This window comes from Mus musculus, chromosome 11 (genome assembly GCF_000001635.26).
Source record: "Mus musculus strain C57BL/6J chromosome 11, GRCm38.p6 C57BL/6J".
NCBI classification, from domain to species: Eukaryota; Metazoa; Chordata; class Mammalia; order Rodentia; family Muridae; genus Mus; species Mus musculus.
Genome location: NC_000077.6, coordinates 29,406,030 through 29,423,292, shown reverse-complemented (window position 1 = coordinate 29,423,292; position 17,263 = coordinate 29,406,030). Strand labels below are relative to the sequence as shown.

The window sequence follows — 17,263 nt, the reverse complement described above, 5'->3', positions numbered from 1 at the left end:
TTAAATCCTAGGGCTAGGGTTATAGTGAATGTTTGGTGTAGGTGAGGTCCTAGAATCAAGTTCCACGAATGGCAAAATATAAAGTAAAATAAAATTCTAGTAAAAGAGTAACAACTTTTTAATATAATAACTTAAATAAATGAAATGTCAACTCATCTTTTCACTAAGATATAGATTAATATAAACTAATGTTCATCAGTAAAACTTTCAACTTAACAGTTGGAGGACTGCTCAATAATACAGGAGTTTGGCTAGTAGTTATCAGGTCCAAGATTCATTACATATGATTACAAAATGAACTAGCAAACAAACAAGAAAACAATTACATAGTGCCAACAATTTTGGCAATCGTAAGTAAGCATGTAAATATGAAGCTTGGTTGTTTCAACATCATTCCTTTTCTAACACCACTGCTTAGAATGAGATCATAAAATCAACCATCCCCAAAAAGTATCATTTGGATATAGTAGAAAACAGTTTAGTGTTGAGTGTGTACATCTCACCAACAACTTAAAAACAGTAAGCTTCTTTTCTCTCTACGAACAGGAGCATCATTCTCAACTTTTCAACTGAGGTTGTGGAAAACCTGAGAACTGAGATAAACAATCAAGGCCCTGGTAAACAAGACTAGTGTTATGTAAACATAAGGCATTATTATCACATCATACAGACTTAAAACTTACCAGAAAAGGGATTTTTGCCAATGATTAAGATATCTGGCAATGGCATCATAATCAACTGCTGCAAAGTCTCCTGTAAAAGGATATTCAGAAGTCAGTAGCTGCATGGCTGGTGCTGACTGTGTAACCACTCACCAAGTCATAACTTAGGATTGCACACTCTTCTGTGGGTGTGCTATATTAGAAATAAATGTACAGAGGTCTCTTTTGCACTTTTAATAAATTAAATTTCTAAGTTATAACGGACTTAAAGATCAAGCATGATGGATCACATCTGTATCCTTGACATTTGTTAAGCTGAGAAAGGATTTTTTTGTTTGTTTTTTGTTTTTTTAAGAAGTTTTGAGATCAGCCTGGGTTAATATTGAGTGTGAGATAGCTCAGCTATAGAGTGAAACCCTATCTCTCTATATAAGTAAATAACTTAAAGGAAAAAAAAGCCTTTCTATTTATTTTGAGTTTTAGATATTTTTACATTGAAGCAAATTGAATACTATCATAGTAAGTTTTAAAAAGGATTTCAAAACAATCACTATTTTGTATATATCATACTTCATAAAAATAACCTACCTCTGAATAAATAACTTTTAAATTCACCCTGATAGAGAAAGATAGGGAAAAGTTTTGTCTTACAGACTTTAACATGAGTCAATATTGATGAATCAGAAACATTATTCTACTAACTTGCCACGTGACATTCTGTATCAACTCCTATCCAATTTTATTCTCAGTAATTCACCCCTTCCATTCTAGTTTCCCAATTCTCCCAAGTCATTCTTCCCATAATGAAAAGACAGCTTCATAGCCACTTATCACCACAAATCAGTGGCCTTCTTGACCTTTACATGTCAAGTTATACAACTAACAAATGCAGTATCATGTAAAATGTACTTAGCATAGAATGTGAATGTTTAATGTAGTGTCTCCTGCTACAGTGGAATCTGAATTCCTACCCTTAAGTTTATAAAAACTTTCCTTGAAGAGGATAGAAAGTGAAACAAAAGTACAAAATCATTAAATCGAAGACTATATCTTGAAATATGAAAATTTAGTCCTTAAGTTAACTTTGATAATAATAATAATATGAAACAATAAGCTAGTTGCTGTGATGGTGGCACATGCCTGCAACCCTAAAACTTGAGGTCAGAGGACTGCTGTAAACGTTGAAGGCAAACGTCCTATTCAAAAGAGTTCGAAGTTTAATGGTATACCTTTAACCCAGCAGTTGGCAGAGGCAGGCAGAGCTCTGAGTTCTGTAGACTGCATGGTCTATATAGTGAGTTTCAGGAGTCAATGTTAGGTCTGTCCACTCATCCAGCTATCCATCCATCCATCCATCCATCCATCCATCCATCCATCTGGGAGGTAAAAAGCTTAAATATTTACTGCCATGAATAAAGCTTTATTGCATTATTACCAGGCCTCTAGAATTTCACCTAGCTCTAAAGATAATCATGATCAAAGAAATAAGAACCTGATTAAAGAAGTGGGAACAAGAATATGGAAATGAGGGCTGGAGAAATGGCTCAGTAGTCAAGAGCACTGGCTGTTCTTTCAGAGGTCCTGAGTTTAATTCCCAACAACCACAAGGTAGCTCACAACCATCTATCATGAGATCTGATGCCTTCTTCTGGTGTGTAGACATGCATGCATACATACATACATACATACATACATACATACATAGTTTTTCTTTAAGAAAGAATATGGGAACGAACACAAAATAAACTTGACTTTACTAAGGATCGTAAAACAGGGAAAGGATAAGATGTACACAAACTGATAAGAGATTTAAAACACACCTATAAAATTTATGAAAAAGTAAAACAGTAATATATTTGAAAGAGAAACTTTTCAAAAATTGGGGCATTTGTTTGAAAAATACTGACTGCTCATTATTTGTCATTTATTATTCTAAGCAATATACAGCAGCCAGCAGTATTTGCTCTGAGGGATCTTACATTTTAGTAAGAGTCAACAGAAAATAAATGAACAAGTGCTTTAGGTCATGAGGACTAAAGATAAAAGTATATCAGGAGGGGCTGGAGATATGATACAGAGGATGAGAGAATGTGCTGTTAATTCAGAGGATCTGAATTTGGATCCCAACACCACATCAGATGCCTCTCAACTACCTCTAACTATGGCTCCAAGGGTCATCCTATTCTGGCTACACAGACATCTGTACATGCATGGCACACATATATACATAATAAAAATTTAAATGTAAAACAACTGTTCAGCTCCACCTCACTCTCTTACTCCTTTGTTCTCTTACCTCTCACTTCTCTCACTCCTCTCTCCTCTTTCCTTTCTCTTTGTCTTTTCCTCTCCTCTCCTCTTTTCTCTCCCTCTTACTCTTTCTCTCTAGCCCCCCCCCTTCTACCTTCTCTCTTTCCCCCTGCCTTTCTATAATAAAGCTCTAAAACCATAGAGAGGCTCTGCTAATCAAGATCCGCTGCACTCACTCTGGTCAGTGTTGGGAACCTCTTCCCTCATCCCTCTCTCCTATAACCCTGGTGGCTTTAGCAAAGTAGCTCCGGGGTTCCCAGGTAGGGCTGCCCCTTTGCCAACCCCCAAAGAGTGGGTCAGAGGAATGCCCACCCGGGGCTGAGTGGAAAGTGTATAGCAGCCCTCCCACGCTCTGCAGACCAGAGAATAGGTAAAACTCTGGAGGGGCGTGGGTTTTCCCTTCCCCAGGGCATCTCCTGGGCCCCTTCCCTTCCCCCTCTTCCCCAGGGCCCCCCTTTCTTTAGTTCCCAACACAAGCTCAATACCCCTTCTCTTTCCAGAGCCTCAGGGGACTTAAGCCTATCATGTCTGACCTCATAAGGAAAAAAACTCCTCCCCATTTAACACCCCTATACTAGCAGTTAAGAAACCTAATGGAACCTATCACCCAGTTCAAGATCTCAGGTGCATTAACTCTGCAGTGGTTCCTCTCCATCCTTTTGTGGCTAACCCTTATACACTTCTTTCTACTACCCCCTTGGGGACTTACCATTTCTCGTCCTAGATCTCAAGGATGAGTTCTTCTCTATCCCTCTAGATGCCAAGTCACAGAACATCTTTGCCTTTACCTGGAATGACTCTGACTTCTATTTTTCTATTCAACTTACCTGGACTATGCTACCTCAGGGCCCTGGCTTCTAACTTAACTTTCTCTGTCTCTCCCTACAATAGTCCATTAGATAGGTGACATTCTTCTCTGCAGTCCCTCTAGAAATTGGCCAAGTTGACACCTCTGCTCTTCTAAATTTCCTGTCCAGTCAAGACTACAGGGTCTCACCTTCTAAAGTCCATCTGTCCACCACTCAGGTCACCCATTTGGCACAACAATTACCCCAACCCACGAGGCTATGACTTTAGAAAGAATCTCATGCAGTCTCTTAACAGCTGCCTCTACAAAGGGAGGGATTTTTCATTCCCAGGAATAGCCAGTTTTTATGTTCCTGAGTTCTTTCCTTTTCGCTCCTTTCCCACCCCGTATATAAACAGGCATTAGACCCCACCCATGAATCTCTTTTCAAATCTGCTACCAAGCTTTTTCAAAGGCTCCAACAGGCTCTCCTTACGATCCTGACCTGACTTGTCCTTTTTCCCTCTACATAACCGAAAAAGAGGATTTGCCCTTGGAGTCCTAGGTCACCAACTGGAACAGACCCTCTTTTGCACCTGTAGCATACCTGTCAAAAAATACTAGATCTAATTATCCAGGGATGGGCACCTTGTATTCATACCTTAGCAGCTGCTGAACTCCTTATTTTTAGAGGCTAAAAAACTAACCTTTGAGTCACCTATAACTGGCTTCCCTTCCCATAACTTGTCACAGCTCCTACTTTACAAAGGCTTACAGACTCTACTTCCCACCAAGGTTCTTTCTCTTCAGATAGCACTAGTAGAAGACCTTCCAAATCATGCTTACCTCTTAATATTTCCAATCTTCTTCCTCAACCACATACTGACCACTTCCTATCTCACTCCTGCACTGAAACCTTAGAGGAGCCTTATCCTTCACACACTATTTGCTCTCTGCCTCATTCCACATTCCTTCAATGACAAACTCAAAAATGTCTAACCAAACTATCAGCTCCTTTTACAGGATTACCAGCCACTGTCCACAGAGGAGCCTGTTATAAAGTAGGCCCTAATAGTGAAAGTCATCTACACCTCAAAATTGATGATGCTTCTAGACAGCAGGAAGCAGTTCAAGAGATCTGACGCCCCTATTCCCCTTTCTGCATCGGTTTGCCTCCTCCTTCCTCCAATTTATGATAAGAAAAAAGAGGTTTGTTAGCATTAGAAGCTGTTTACAGCCAGCCTCTAAATCCAATGATGATGTTATCCCTAGGAAACAAGACCCTCCTGCGTCTGTTGCCATGGTGACCATCACACGTCCCCTGTGTTACCTGCATCACCTGCAAGTCATTACCTGCATTACCTACATCATAGCCTGGATAAAAGAAACAAACCCCAACAACCCCCCCCCTCGCTTCTTTCTTTCTCTCTCTCTTTTCTTTCTTTCTTTCTTTCTTTCTTTCTTTCTTTCTTTCTTTCTTTCTTTCTTTCTTTCAATAAAGACCTCCAAAAGTGTGAACTGTGCTGGCTTGGTGTGATCTGTCCCGGAATACGCCATTTTCAAGTAATACCACTATGGAAATCACTGTGGAGGCTTCTCAAAAAGCTAAAAATACAACTACCATTATGACCTAGCTATAACACTTCTGAATATAGAACCAAAGGATTCTATATCTTAATGTTATCCATGTTTATTGCTGCTCTACTTGAGACAGTGAGGAAAGGCAATTAGCCTATATGCTATCAACAGATGCATGGATAATGGAATGTCATACATGTACACAATGCAGTTTGAGTCAGCCATAAATATGAAATCTTACACTTACCACTAAAACAGATGGAAAAGATGTTTAAAATTAAATAATCCGGGTTTGGGAAGAAAAAGAACGTGAAATGTCTCCATATACCCAGGCATTTTGTGCTGCATGGGGAGTTTGGGAGGTGTAGCCTTCTGGAGAAAGTGTGTCACTTGAGGTGGACTTACTCTACTTCCAGTTCTGTTTTGTGCTTGCAGTAAAGGAGTTGATGTCTCAGCTTCCTGCTCTTGTTGCCTCCTGCGGCTTACTGCCATGCTTCCCAGGCTATGATGGACTCATCTGACTAAAAGCATACACCAACCTTATCTTGTCTTGGTCATGATATTTTAACACAACAACTATCCTGGTCTCCCAGGAGTGCTGACACACCTTAGAGCACAGGAGAGACCACTACTTCTGCTCAAATTCCTGACCCAAGAGGGACCTGCCCAGAGCCATCAAGGACACTGGAACCAAGGAACGGCCTAGGACATGATCATTTCACTTTCCCTCTATGTTCCTGAGCTGACCCTGGGCCACAGCTCTCCAAATTCCTCCCAGAGAAACTGGTCTCCCAGGAGTGCTAACGAACTTACAGGAGGGACAAGCCACAATCAGAGACAGCAAGAACAGCTAACACCACAGATAACCAGATAGCGAGATGCACACACAAGAAGAACATAAGCAACAGAAACCAAGGCTACTTGGCATCATCAGAATCCAGTTCTCCCACCACAGCAAGTCCTGGATACCCCAACACACCGGAAAAGCAAAATTAGGATTTAAAAGCAAGATTCAGATCTAAAATCACTTCTCATGATGATGATAGAGGACTTTAAGAAGGACATAAATAACTAACTCCCTTAAAGAAATACAGGAGAACACAGGTAAACAGGTAGAAGACCTAAAAGAGGAAACACAAAAATCTCTTAAAAGAATTACAGAAAAACACAACCAAACAGGTGAAGGAATTGAACAAAACCATCGAGGATCTAAAAATGGAAATAGAAACAATAAAGAAATCACAAAGGGAGACAACTATGGAGATAGAAAACCTAGGAAAGAGATCAGGAGATATAGATGAAACCATCACCAACAGAATACAAGAGATAGAAGAGAGAATCTCAGGTGCAGAAGACAACATAGAAAACATTGACACAACAAAGAATATGCAAAATGCAAAAAGCTCCTAATCCCAAACATCCAGGAAATACAGAACACAATGAGAAGACCAAACCTAAGGTGAAGATAGCAGACGAGAGTGTAGATTCCCAACTTAAAGGACCAATAACTATCTTCAACAACATTATACAAGAAAAATTCCCTAACCTAAAGAAACAGATGCCCATGAACATACAAGAAGTCTACAGAACTCCAAATAGACTGGACCAGAAAAGAAATTCCACCTGTCACATAATAGTCAAAACACCAAATGCACAAAACAAAGAATATTAAAAGCAGTAAGGGGAAAAGGTCCAATAACATATAAAGGCAGACCTATCAGAATTACACAAGACTTCTCAACAGAGACTATGGAAGCTAGAAAATCCTAGGCAGATGTCATACAGATTCTAAGAGAACACAAGTGCCAGACCAGGCTACTATACCCAGCAAAACTCTCGATTAATATTGATGGAGAAACCAAGATTTTCCATAACAAAACAAAACTTACACAGTATCTTTCCAAAAATCCAGCCTTACAAAGGATAACAGATGGAGAACTCCAACACAAGGAGGGAAACTACACTCTAGAAAAAGCAACTACAGAAGTGGATGCTCGTTGTCATCTATTGGATGGAACACAGGGCCCCCAATGGAGGAGCTAGAGAAAGTACCCAAGGAGCTGAGGGGTCTGCAACCCTATAGGTGGAACAACAATGTGAACTAACCAGTACCACCAGAGCTTGTGTCTCTAGCGGCACATATAGCAGAAGATGGCCTAGTCGGCCATCATTGGGAAGAGAGGCCCCTAAGTCTTGCAAACTTTCTATGCCCCAGTACAGGGGAATGCTAGGGCCAAGAAGTGGGAGTGGATGGGTTGGGGAAGCACGGCAGAGGAAGGGTATAGGGAACTTTCAAGATAGCATTTGAAATGTAAATGAAGAAAATATTTAATAAAAATTGAAAAAAAAAGAAAAAGAAAAAGCAAGAAAGTAATTTTCTTTCAACAAACCCAAAAGAAGATAGTCACACAAACATACCTCCACCTACAACAACAAAAATAACAGGAGGCAACAATCACTATTCCTTAATATCTCTCAACATCAATGGACTCAATTCCCCAATACAAAGACACAGGCTAACAGACTGGCTACATAAACAGGACCCAGCATTTTGCTGCATACAGAAAATGCAACGCAGTGACAAAGAATGAAACTACCTCAGAGTAAAAGGTTGAAAAACAATTTTCTAAGCAAATGGTACCAAGAAACAAGCTGGAGTAGCCATTCTAATGTCGAATAATATCGACTTTCAATCAAAAGTTATCAAAAAAGATGAGGAAGGACACTTCAGACACATCAAAGGAAAAATCTAAAAAGATGAACTCTCAATTCTGAACATCTACGCTCCAAATGCAAGGGAAACCACATTCATAAAGGAAGCTTTATTAAAGCTCAAAGCACACATTGTGCCTCACACAATAATAATGGGAGACTTCAACACCTCACTCTGATCAATGGACAGATCAGGGAAACAGAAAGTAAACAGAGACACAGTGAAACTAACAGAGATGGTTATGGACCAAATGGATTTAACAGATATGTATAGAACATTTCATCCTAAATCAAAAGAATATACTTTCTTCTCAGAACCTCATGGTACCTTCCCCCAAATTGACCATATAATCAGTCATGTAAAAGTCCTCAACATATATAAGAAAATTGAAATAACCCCATGCATCATATCAGATCAATACGGATTACGGCTAGTTTTCTTTTTTTTTTTTCCAGTCTTATAATCTAGTACTTAAATTTAAAGATAGAATACAAATACAGTTCTTAATGAAACATCATTTTTTAAAAATATTTTTATTAGGTATTTTCCTCATTTACATTTCCAATATCCCAAAAGTCCCCCATAACCTCACCCCCAACTCCCCTACCCACCCACTCCCACTTTTTGGCCCTGGCATTCCCCTGTACTGGGGCATAAAAAGTTTGCAAGTCCAATGGGCCTCTCTTTCTAGTGATGGACGACTAGGCCATCTTTTGATACATATGCAGCTAGAGTCAAGAGCTCCAGGGTACTGGTTAGTTCATAATGTTGTTCCACCTATAGGGTTGCAGATCCCTTTAGCTCCTTTGGTACTTTCTCTAGCTCCTCCATTGGGGGCCCTGTGCTCCATCCAATAGCTGACTGTGAGCATCCACTTATGTGTTTGCTAGGTCCCAGCATAGTCTCACAAGAGACAGCTATATCAGGGTCCTTTCAGCCAACGCGTGCTAGTGTATGCAATGGTGTCATCGTTTGGAGGCTAATTATGAGATGGATCCCTGGATATGGCAGTCTCTAGATGGTCCATCCTTTTGTCTCTGTAACTCCTTCCATGGGTGATTGTTTCCAATTCTAAGAAGGGGCAAAGTGCCCACACTTTGGTCTTCGTTCTTCTTCAGTTTCATGTGTTTTGCAAATTGTATCTTATATCTCGGGTATACTAAGTTTCTGGGCTAATATCCACTTATCAGTGAGTACATATTGTGTGAGTTCCTTTGTGATTGTGTTACCTCACTCAGGATGATGCCCTCCAGGTCCATCCATTTGCCTAGGAATTTCATAAATTCATTTTTTTAATAGCTGAGTAGTATTCCATTGTGTAAATGTACCACATTTTCTGTATCCATTCCTCTGTTGAGGGGCATCTGGGTTCTTTCCAGCTTCTGGCTATTATAAATAAGGCTGCTATGAACATAGTGGAGCATGTGTCCTTCTTACCAGTTGGGACATCTTCTGGATATATGCCCAGGAGAGGTATTGCGGGATCCTCTGGTAGTACTACGTCCAATTTTCTGAGGAACCGCCAGACTGATTTCTAGAATGGTTGTACAAGCTTGCAATCCCACCAACAATGGAGAAGTGTTCCTCTTTCTCCACATCCTCGCCAGCATCTGCTGTCACCTGAATTTTTGATCTTAGCCATTCTGACTGGTGTGAGATGGAATCTCAGGGTTGTTTTGATTTGCATTTCTCTGATGATTAAGGATGCTGAGCATTTTTTCAGGTGCTTCTCAGCCATTCGGTATTCCTCAGGTGAGAATTCTTTGTTTAGCTCTGAGCCCCATTTTTTAATGGGGTTATTTGATTTTCTGGAGGAAATGGACAAATTTCTATACAGATATCAGGCACCAACATTAAATCAGGATCATAAAAACTTTCTAAACAGTCCGATAACCCCTAAAGAAATAGAAGCAATCGTTAATATTCTCCCATCCAAAAAAAAGTGTAGGGCCAGATAGATGGGTTTAGTGCAGAACTCTATCAAACCTTCAAAGAAGACCTAATACCAATGCTCTTCAAACTATTCCACAAAAACAGAAGGAATACTATTAGATTCATTCTAGGAAGCCACAACTACTCTGATACCTAAACCACACAAAGATCCAACGAAGAAAGAGAACTTCAGACCAGTTTCCCTTATGAATATCAATGCAAAAATATTCAATAAAATTTTCAAAAACTGAATCCAAGAACACATCAAAAAAACCATTCACCACGAACAAGTAGGCTTCATCCCAGGGATACAAATTGGAAAGGAAGAAGTCAAAATATCACTATTTGCAAATGATATGATAGTATACTTAAGTGACCACAAAAACTCCACCAGAGAACTCCTACAGCTCATCAACAGCTTTAGAAAAGTGGCTGGATATAAAATTAACTCAAACAAAACAAAATCAGTAGCATTCTTCTATTCAAAAATAAACAGGCTAAGAAATAAATTACGGAAATGACAACCTTCACAATAGTCACAAACAACATAAAATATCTTGGTGTGACTCTAACAGCGAAAGATCTGTATGACAAGAACTTCAAGTCTCTGAAGAAAGAAATCAAAGACCTCTGGAGATTGAACGTTCTCCCATGCTCATGGATTGGCAGAATTAATATAGTAAAAATGACCATTTTGCCAAAAGCAATCTACAGATTCCATGCAATTCCCATCAAAATTCCAACTCAATTCTTCATAGAGTTAGAAAAAACAATTCTCAAATTCACCTAGAATAACAAAAAATCCAGGACAGTAAAAACTATTCTCAACAATAAAAGAACATCTGGGGGAATCACCATCCCTAATCTCAAGCTGTACGACAGAGCAATAGCAATAGTGATAAAAACTACATGGTATTGGTACAGTGACAGGTAGGTAGATCAATGGAATAGAACTGAAGACACAGAAATGAACCCCCATACCTAAGGTCACTTGATCTTTGAAAAAAGAGCTAAAATCATCCAGTAGAAAAAAAGATAGCATTTTCAACAAACAGTGATGGTTCAACTGGCGATCAACATGTAGAAGAATGTGAATTGATTCATTCTTATCTCCCTATACAAAGCTCAAGTCCAAGTGGATCAAGAACTTCCACATAAAACCAGATACGCTGAAACTAACAGAAGAGAAAATGGGGAAAAGCCTGGAACACATGATGAAAATTTCCTGAACAGAATACCAATGCTTATGCTCTATGATCAAGAATCAACAAATCAAGAAAGCAATCAAAAGTGGGGAAGGAGGGAGGGACCTGAGAGGGAAAGTGAATGGGGTAGTGGAGAGGAGTTGGGGGGGGGGGAGGACCTGATCTGGTATTGGGTGAGGGAAAAGTACTCAAGCTCTGAGGGGCAGCAGAAAGAATATAAACAGGCAACCTCAGTAAATAGAAGGTTGGGGGACCTCCCCCCGCCCCAGAATGCCCCAGAAACCTGAGAGGTGAGAGACTCCCAGGACTCAAAGGGAGGGCCCAACAGTAGATAGAGGGAACTTATATAGAGCCCACCCCCAGCAGGAAGAAAGGACATCAAGTGAGGGATGGGGTTGCCATCCCACAGTCACATCTCTGACCCGTAATTGTGTCTGTCTGAAAGAATTACAGTGATGGAAATGGAGAGCAGCCTGAAGAAAAGAAGGTCCGTCGACAGGCCCAAAGTAGGATCCAGCTCAAGGGGGAGTCCCAAGGCCTGGCACAGAGGATATGGAGTGCTCACAAAAAGGGACCTATCATGACTGGCCCTAAAAGACCCAACAAGCAGTTAAGAGTCAGATGCAGATATTTGCACCCAACCAATGGACAGAAACAGCTGACCCCTGTGGTTGAATTAGGGAAGGCTAAAAGAAGCTGAGGAGAAGGGTGATCCTGTAGGAGGACCAGCAGTCTCAATTTATCTGGACACCCAAGATTGCTCAAACTCTGCACCACCAAACGGACAGCATACACCAGCTCATATGAGGCCTGCAACACATATACAGTAGAGGGTTTCTGGGTCTGTGTTCATTCAGAGATGATGCACCTAACAATCAAGAGACTGGAGGCCCCAGGGAGTTTAGAGGTCAGGTGGGGTGGGAAGTGGAGACAGTGTAGGGTGGGGAGGAGGTGTGGGATGTGGAGCAGTCTAGAGTGGACAGGGAAGGGTGGGGAATGGAATATGGAGTATAAAAAATGAGGTAAAAATAAAATTGAATTAAAAAAAAAGAATCAACAAATGGGACCTCATACAATTGCAAAACTTTTATAAGGTAAAGGACACTGTAAATAGGACAAAATGGCAACCAACAGATGGGGAAAAGATCTTCACTAACCCTATATATGATAGAGGGCAAATATCCAAAATATACAAAGAACTCAAGAAGTTAAAACTCCAGAGAACCAAATAACCTTATCAAAAAATGGGGAACAGAGCTAAACAGAGATTTCTCAAAGGAAGAAACTCGAATGGCAGAGAAGCACCATCCTTAGTTCAACATCCTTAGTCATCAGGGAAATGCAAATCAAAATGATCCTGAGAGTCCACCTCACACCAGTCAGAATGGCTAAGATCAAAAATTCAGGTGACAACGGATGCTGGTGAGGATGTGGAGAAAGAGGAACACTCCTCCATTGCTGGTGGGACTGCAAGCTGGTACAACAACTCTGGACATCAGTCTGGCAGTGCCTCAGAAAATTGGACATAGTAGTACCTGAGGACCTAGCTATAACACTCCTGAGCATATACTCAGAAGATGCTCCAACATGTAATAAGGACACATGCTCCAATATATTCATAGCAGCCTTATTTGTAATAGCCAGAAGCTGGGAACAAACCAGATGTCCCTCAACATATGAATATGGAAAATGTGGTATATTTACACAATGGAATACTGCTCAGCTATTAAAAACAATGACTTCATGAAATTCGCAGGCAAATGGGTGGATCTAGAAAATATCATCCTGACGTAACTCAGTCACAAAAGAAAACACCTAGTATGTACTCACTGATAAGTGGATATTAGGCAAAGAGTATGGAATACCCATGATACAACTCACAGACCACATGAAGCTCAAGAGGAAGGAAGACCAAAGCATGGATACTTCAGTCCTACTTAGAAGGGCAACAATATAATCAAGGGAAGTACAGAGTGGGAGGACTCCATGGGGATGACATTAGCTGAAACACCCCACAAAGGGGAGGAAGAACCTGTCCAGACCATATCCAGAGGTTAGGCATGGCCCCCTGGCTGAGGGATGAGGCCAACCACCCATCTCCAAAACTTTAACCCAGATGTGCTCCTGTCTAAAGGAATACAGGGACAAAGAGTGGAGCAGAGACTGAAGGAAAGGCCATCCAGAGACTGCCCCACCTGGGGATCCATCCCACATGCAGACATCAAACCCAGATATTACTGTGGATACCAAGAAGAGCTTGCTGATAGGAGCCTGATATTGCTGTCTTCTGAGAGGTTCTGCCACATCCTGACCAATACAGATGCGGATGCTTGCAGCCAACCATCTGAGTACAGGGACCCCAATGGAGAAGTCAGGGGAAGGATTGAAGGAGCTGAAGGGGTCTTATCTGGCATTAAAGCAAGGGGAGGCCCTTGGTTCTGTGAATGCTTGATGCCCCAGTGTAGAGGAATGCTAGGGCAGTGAGGCTGAAGTGGGGGGGGGGAGCTCACTCACAGAAGCAGGGTAAGGGGGGATGGAATAGGGGCTTTGCAGAGGGGAAACCAGAAGAGGGGATAACATTTGAAATGGAAAAGGAAAGAGAAGAGGAGGGAAGGGGAGGGGAGGGGAGGGGAGGGGAGGGCAGGGGAGGGGAGGGGAGGGCAGGGGAGGGGAGGGGGAGAAGAGTAGAGTAGAGTAGAGTAGAGAAGAGAAGAGAAGAGAAGAGAAGAGAAGAGAAGAGAAGAGAAGAGAAGAGAAGAGAAGAGAAGAGAAGAGAGAGAAGAGAAGAGATTTTTTTCAGGTGCTTTTCAGCCATTCAGTATTCCTCAGCTGAGAATTCTTTGTTTAACTCTTTACCCCATTTTTTAATATGGTTATTTGATTTTCTGGAGTCCAGCTTCTTGAGTTCTTTGTATATATTGGATATTAGTCCCCTATGTGATTTAGGATTGGTATCCTTTCCCAATCTGTTGGTGGCCTTTTTGTCTTATTGACAGTGTCTTTTGCCTTACGAAGCTTTGAAATTTTATAAGGTCCCATTTGTCAATTCTCAAGTCATTGCTGATCCGTTCAGGGTTTTTTCCCCTATGCCAATATCTTTGAGGTTCCTCCCCCCACCCCTCTTTCTCCTCTATAAGTTTCAGTGTCTCTGGTTTTATATGGAGTTCCTTGATCCACGTAGACTTGACCTTATTACAAGGAGATAAAAATGGATCAATTCGCATTCTTCTACATGATAACCGCCAGTTGTGCCAGCACCATTTGTTGAAAATGCTGTTAGGGAAATGCAAATGAAAACAACCCTGAGATTCCAACTCACACCAGTCAGAATGGCTAAGATCAAAAATTCAAGTGATAGCAGATGCTGGCGAGGATGTGGAGAAAGGGTAACACTCCTTCATTGGTGGTGGGACTGCAAGCTGGTACAACCACTCTGGAAATCAGTTTGGCGGTTCCTCAGAAAATTGGACATAGTAGTACCTGAAGATCCAGCAATACCTCTCCTGCGCATATACCCAGAAGATGTTCCAACTTGTGATAAGGACACATGCTCTACTATGTTCATAGCAGCCTTATTTATAATAGCCAGAAGCTGAAAAGAACCCAGATGTCCCTCAACAGAAGAATGGATACAGAAAATGTGGTACATTTACATAATGGAGTACTACTCAGCTATTAAAAACAACGAATTTATGAAATTCTTAGGCAAATGGATGTATCTGGAGGATATAATCCTGAGTGAGGTAACCCAATCACAAAAGAGTAAACATGATATGCATTCACTGATAAGTGGGTATTAGCCCAGAAACTTAGAATACCCAGGATACAATTTGTAAAACACATGAAACTCAAGAAGAAGGAAGACCAAAGTGTGGATACTTCATTCCTTCTTAGAATGGGGAAAAAATACCTATGGAAAAAGTTACAGAGACAAAGTTCGGAGCAGAGCCTGAAGGAACGACCATCCAGAGACTGCCCCATTTGGGGATCCACCCCATTAACAACCACCAAACCCAGACACTATGGCAGATGCCAACAAGAGCCTGCTGACAGGAGCCTGATATAGCTGTCTCCTGAGAGGCTCTGCCATTGCTTGGCAAATACATAAGTGGATGCTCACAGTCATCTATTGGACAGAGCAAAAGGTCCCCAATGAAGGAGCCAGAGAAAGTACCCAAGGAGCTGAAGGGGTTTGCAGCCCCATAGGAGGAACATCAATATGAACTAACCAGTACCCCCAGAGCTCCTTTGAAATAAACCACCAACTGAAGAAAACACATGGTGGAACTTGTGGCTCTAGCTATATATGCAGCAGAGGATGGCCTAGTCAGTCATCAATAGGAGGAGAGATCCTTGGTCCTGTGAGGGCTCTATGCCCAGTATAAGGGAATGCCAGGGCCAGGAATGAGAGTGGGTGGGTTGGGAAGCAAGGGGAGGGGGTAGGGAATAGGGGATTTTCAGAGGGGAAACTAGGAAAGGGATAACATTTGAAATGTAAATTTTAAAAAATCTAATTAAAAAAAAAGTAAGGAAAAGAAAAAAAAATCCTTCTAATCAAGAAAGAAAAATCTCTGGTCTAGGTGGAGACCCATAGAGAAGCAGGTTCACCTGAATCCATGTTGAAAAAATAGGCAGAAAAACTAACCCTCTAGTGAGATAGTATACATTATTTACATTACTTTTCCTGTAACTGCAGTCTTTATAGAGCACAACCAAATGGTTTGGACCTATTTTCTGAATTACTTGGTAAAGTGTAATGCTTATCTTTCAATCTTTCTTTGTTCTAAGTGTGTTCTCCCTAACACTTCAGGCTTCAGTTTTTTTTCTACAGCATCCGCATCCATGACTTTCCACTCTGTGCCTGACTTCTATGTCTTCCTTCTCTCCACTCGTGTCTTCCTCTAGGCAGCAGCTGAGATTTACAGCTTGTTTGCCCTTGAGTATATTTCACTTTACTGGAGCTTCCATTTGAATCTATTCTTAAGCTATTTTATTAATGAGATTAAGAAACCCATGAGTTCTTGAGACTTTAATTTTCCTGGTATCATGATAAGACACAACAAAATATCTTGTAAAACTTCCAGACTTATTCTAAGAAAGTAGTAATATCTCAAAACCCAAACCAGATATGAACACAAGGAAAAAAAGAAAAAGATAATTTGAGGTAAGATGGCAGAGTTTGGGCCAGGCTGTGGTGGTGCACATCTCTAATTCCAGTTCTCAGGAAGCAGAGGCAGGAGGATCTATATGAGTTTGAGGACAGCCTGGTCTAGAGAGTGAGTTCCACGACAGCCATGGCTACATAGAGGGAAAAAAAAAAAAGATGGCAGAGTTTTAGAAGGAATCAAGGTAACAAAAAGGTTTATCCTGGAAAAGGAACAACAATAAAAGTGATAGATTTTAAAAAAACAAGGAAGAGGACAGCTAAAAATCACACAAAACAGAAAAGCTCTGGCTTGGTTTTTTGTTTTGTTTTGTTTTGTAAATCAGGGCTCCAGCCTTCTCTTTCTCTCAGGGAAGAAAAGGCCAAAGTTAAATCTAAATGGCAGCCAGGCAGCACTGGTAGTCCTAGCCCAGCTTTCAGAAGCTTAAATCTAGCAGAAAGAACTCCTATGTCAGCAATTTTGTCTGCATGGTGACCCAGTACAGGAGGAAAAAAAAAAAAATCAACTTTGTCACTCCTTAATGTTAGCCAGGACCACACTGTTGTGTATAGTACTTAATTTTGGTAGAATTGTGACAATTCCAGTAACTACAGTAATGGCTTCTAGAAGTAAATTGACTTGTTTCTCTAGAGTCTTTACTGTCTTGCCCTGTTGACCCAAGCAATGGCCGATCAGCAAAGATGTTTATCCATCAGCTAACCTTCTTTAGCCGACTACTTATTGGTTACTCTTAGCAATGTACAATCACAGGCTTAAAAGGGAAACTTTTAACCTCCTTGTCCGCCTCCCCCTTTTCTGGCCTAAAACTAACCTCGTTTGTAAGTGGATAACAAGTTGATTATTAGAGACCCCTCTTTCCCCAGTTCCCAAAATAAAGGCTGTATTGTCAACAATGTGCACATCCTTTGTCT

General features: G+C 40.9%; 1 protein-coding gene across 9 annotated transcripts in view; it reads right to left on the bottom strand.

Moving 5' to 3' along the window:
- Positions 1–17,263, bottom strand: part of Ccdc88a (coiled coil domain containing 88A) — a 137,404-nt gene that overhangs the window by 87,516 nt on the left and 32,625 nt on the right. For all 9 annotated transcript variants that reach the window (XM_006514455.4, XM_030245467.1, XM_017314219.2 and 6 more), the window contains exon 4: positions 684–753. In XM_006514455.4, the coding sequence (XP_006514518.1) occupies positions 684–753 (70 nt within the window). The remainder of the gene's footprint in view (positions 1–683; positions 754–17,263) is intronic.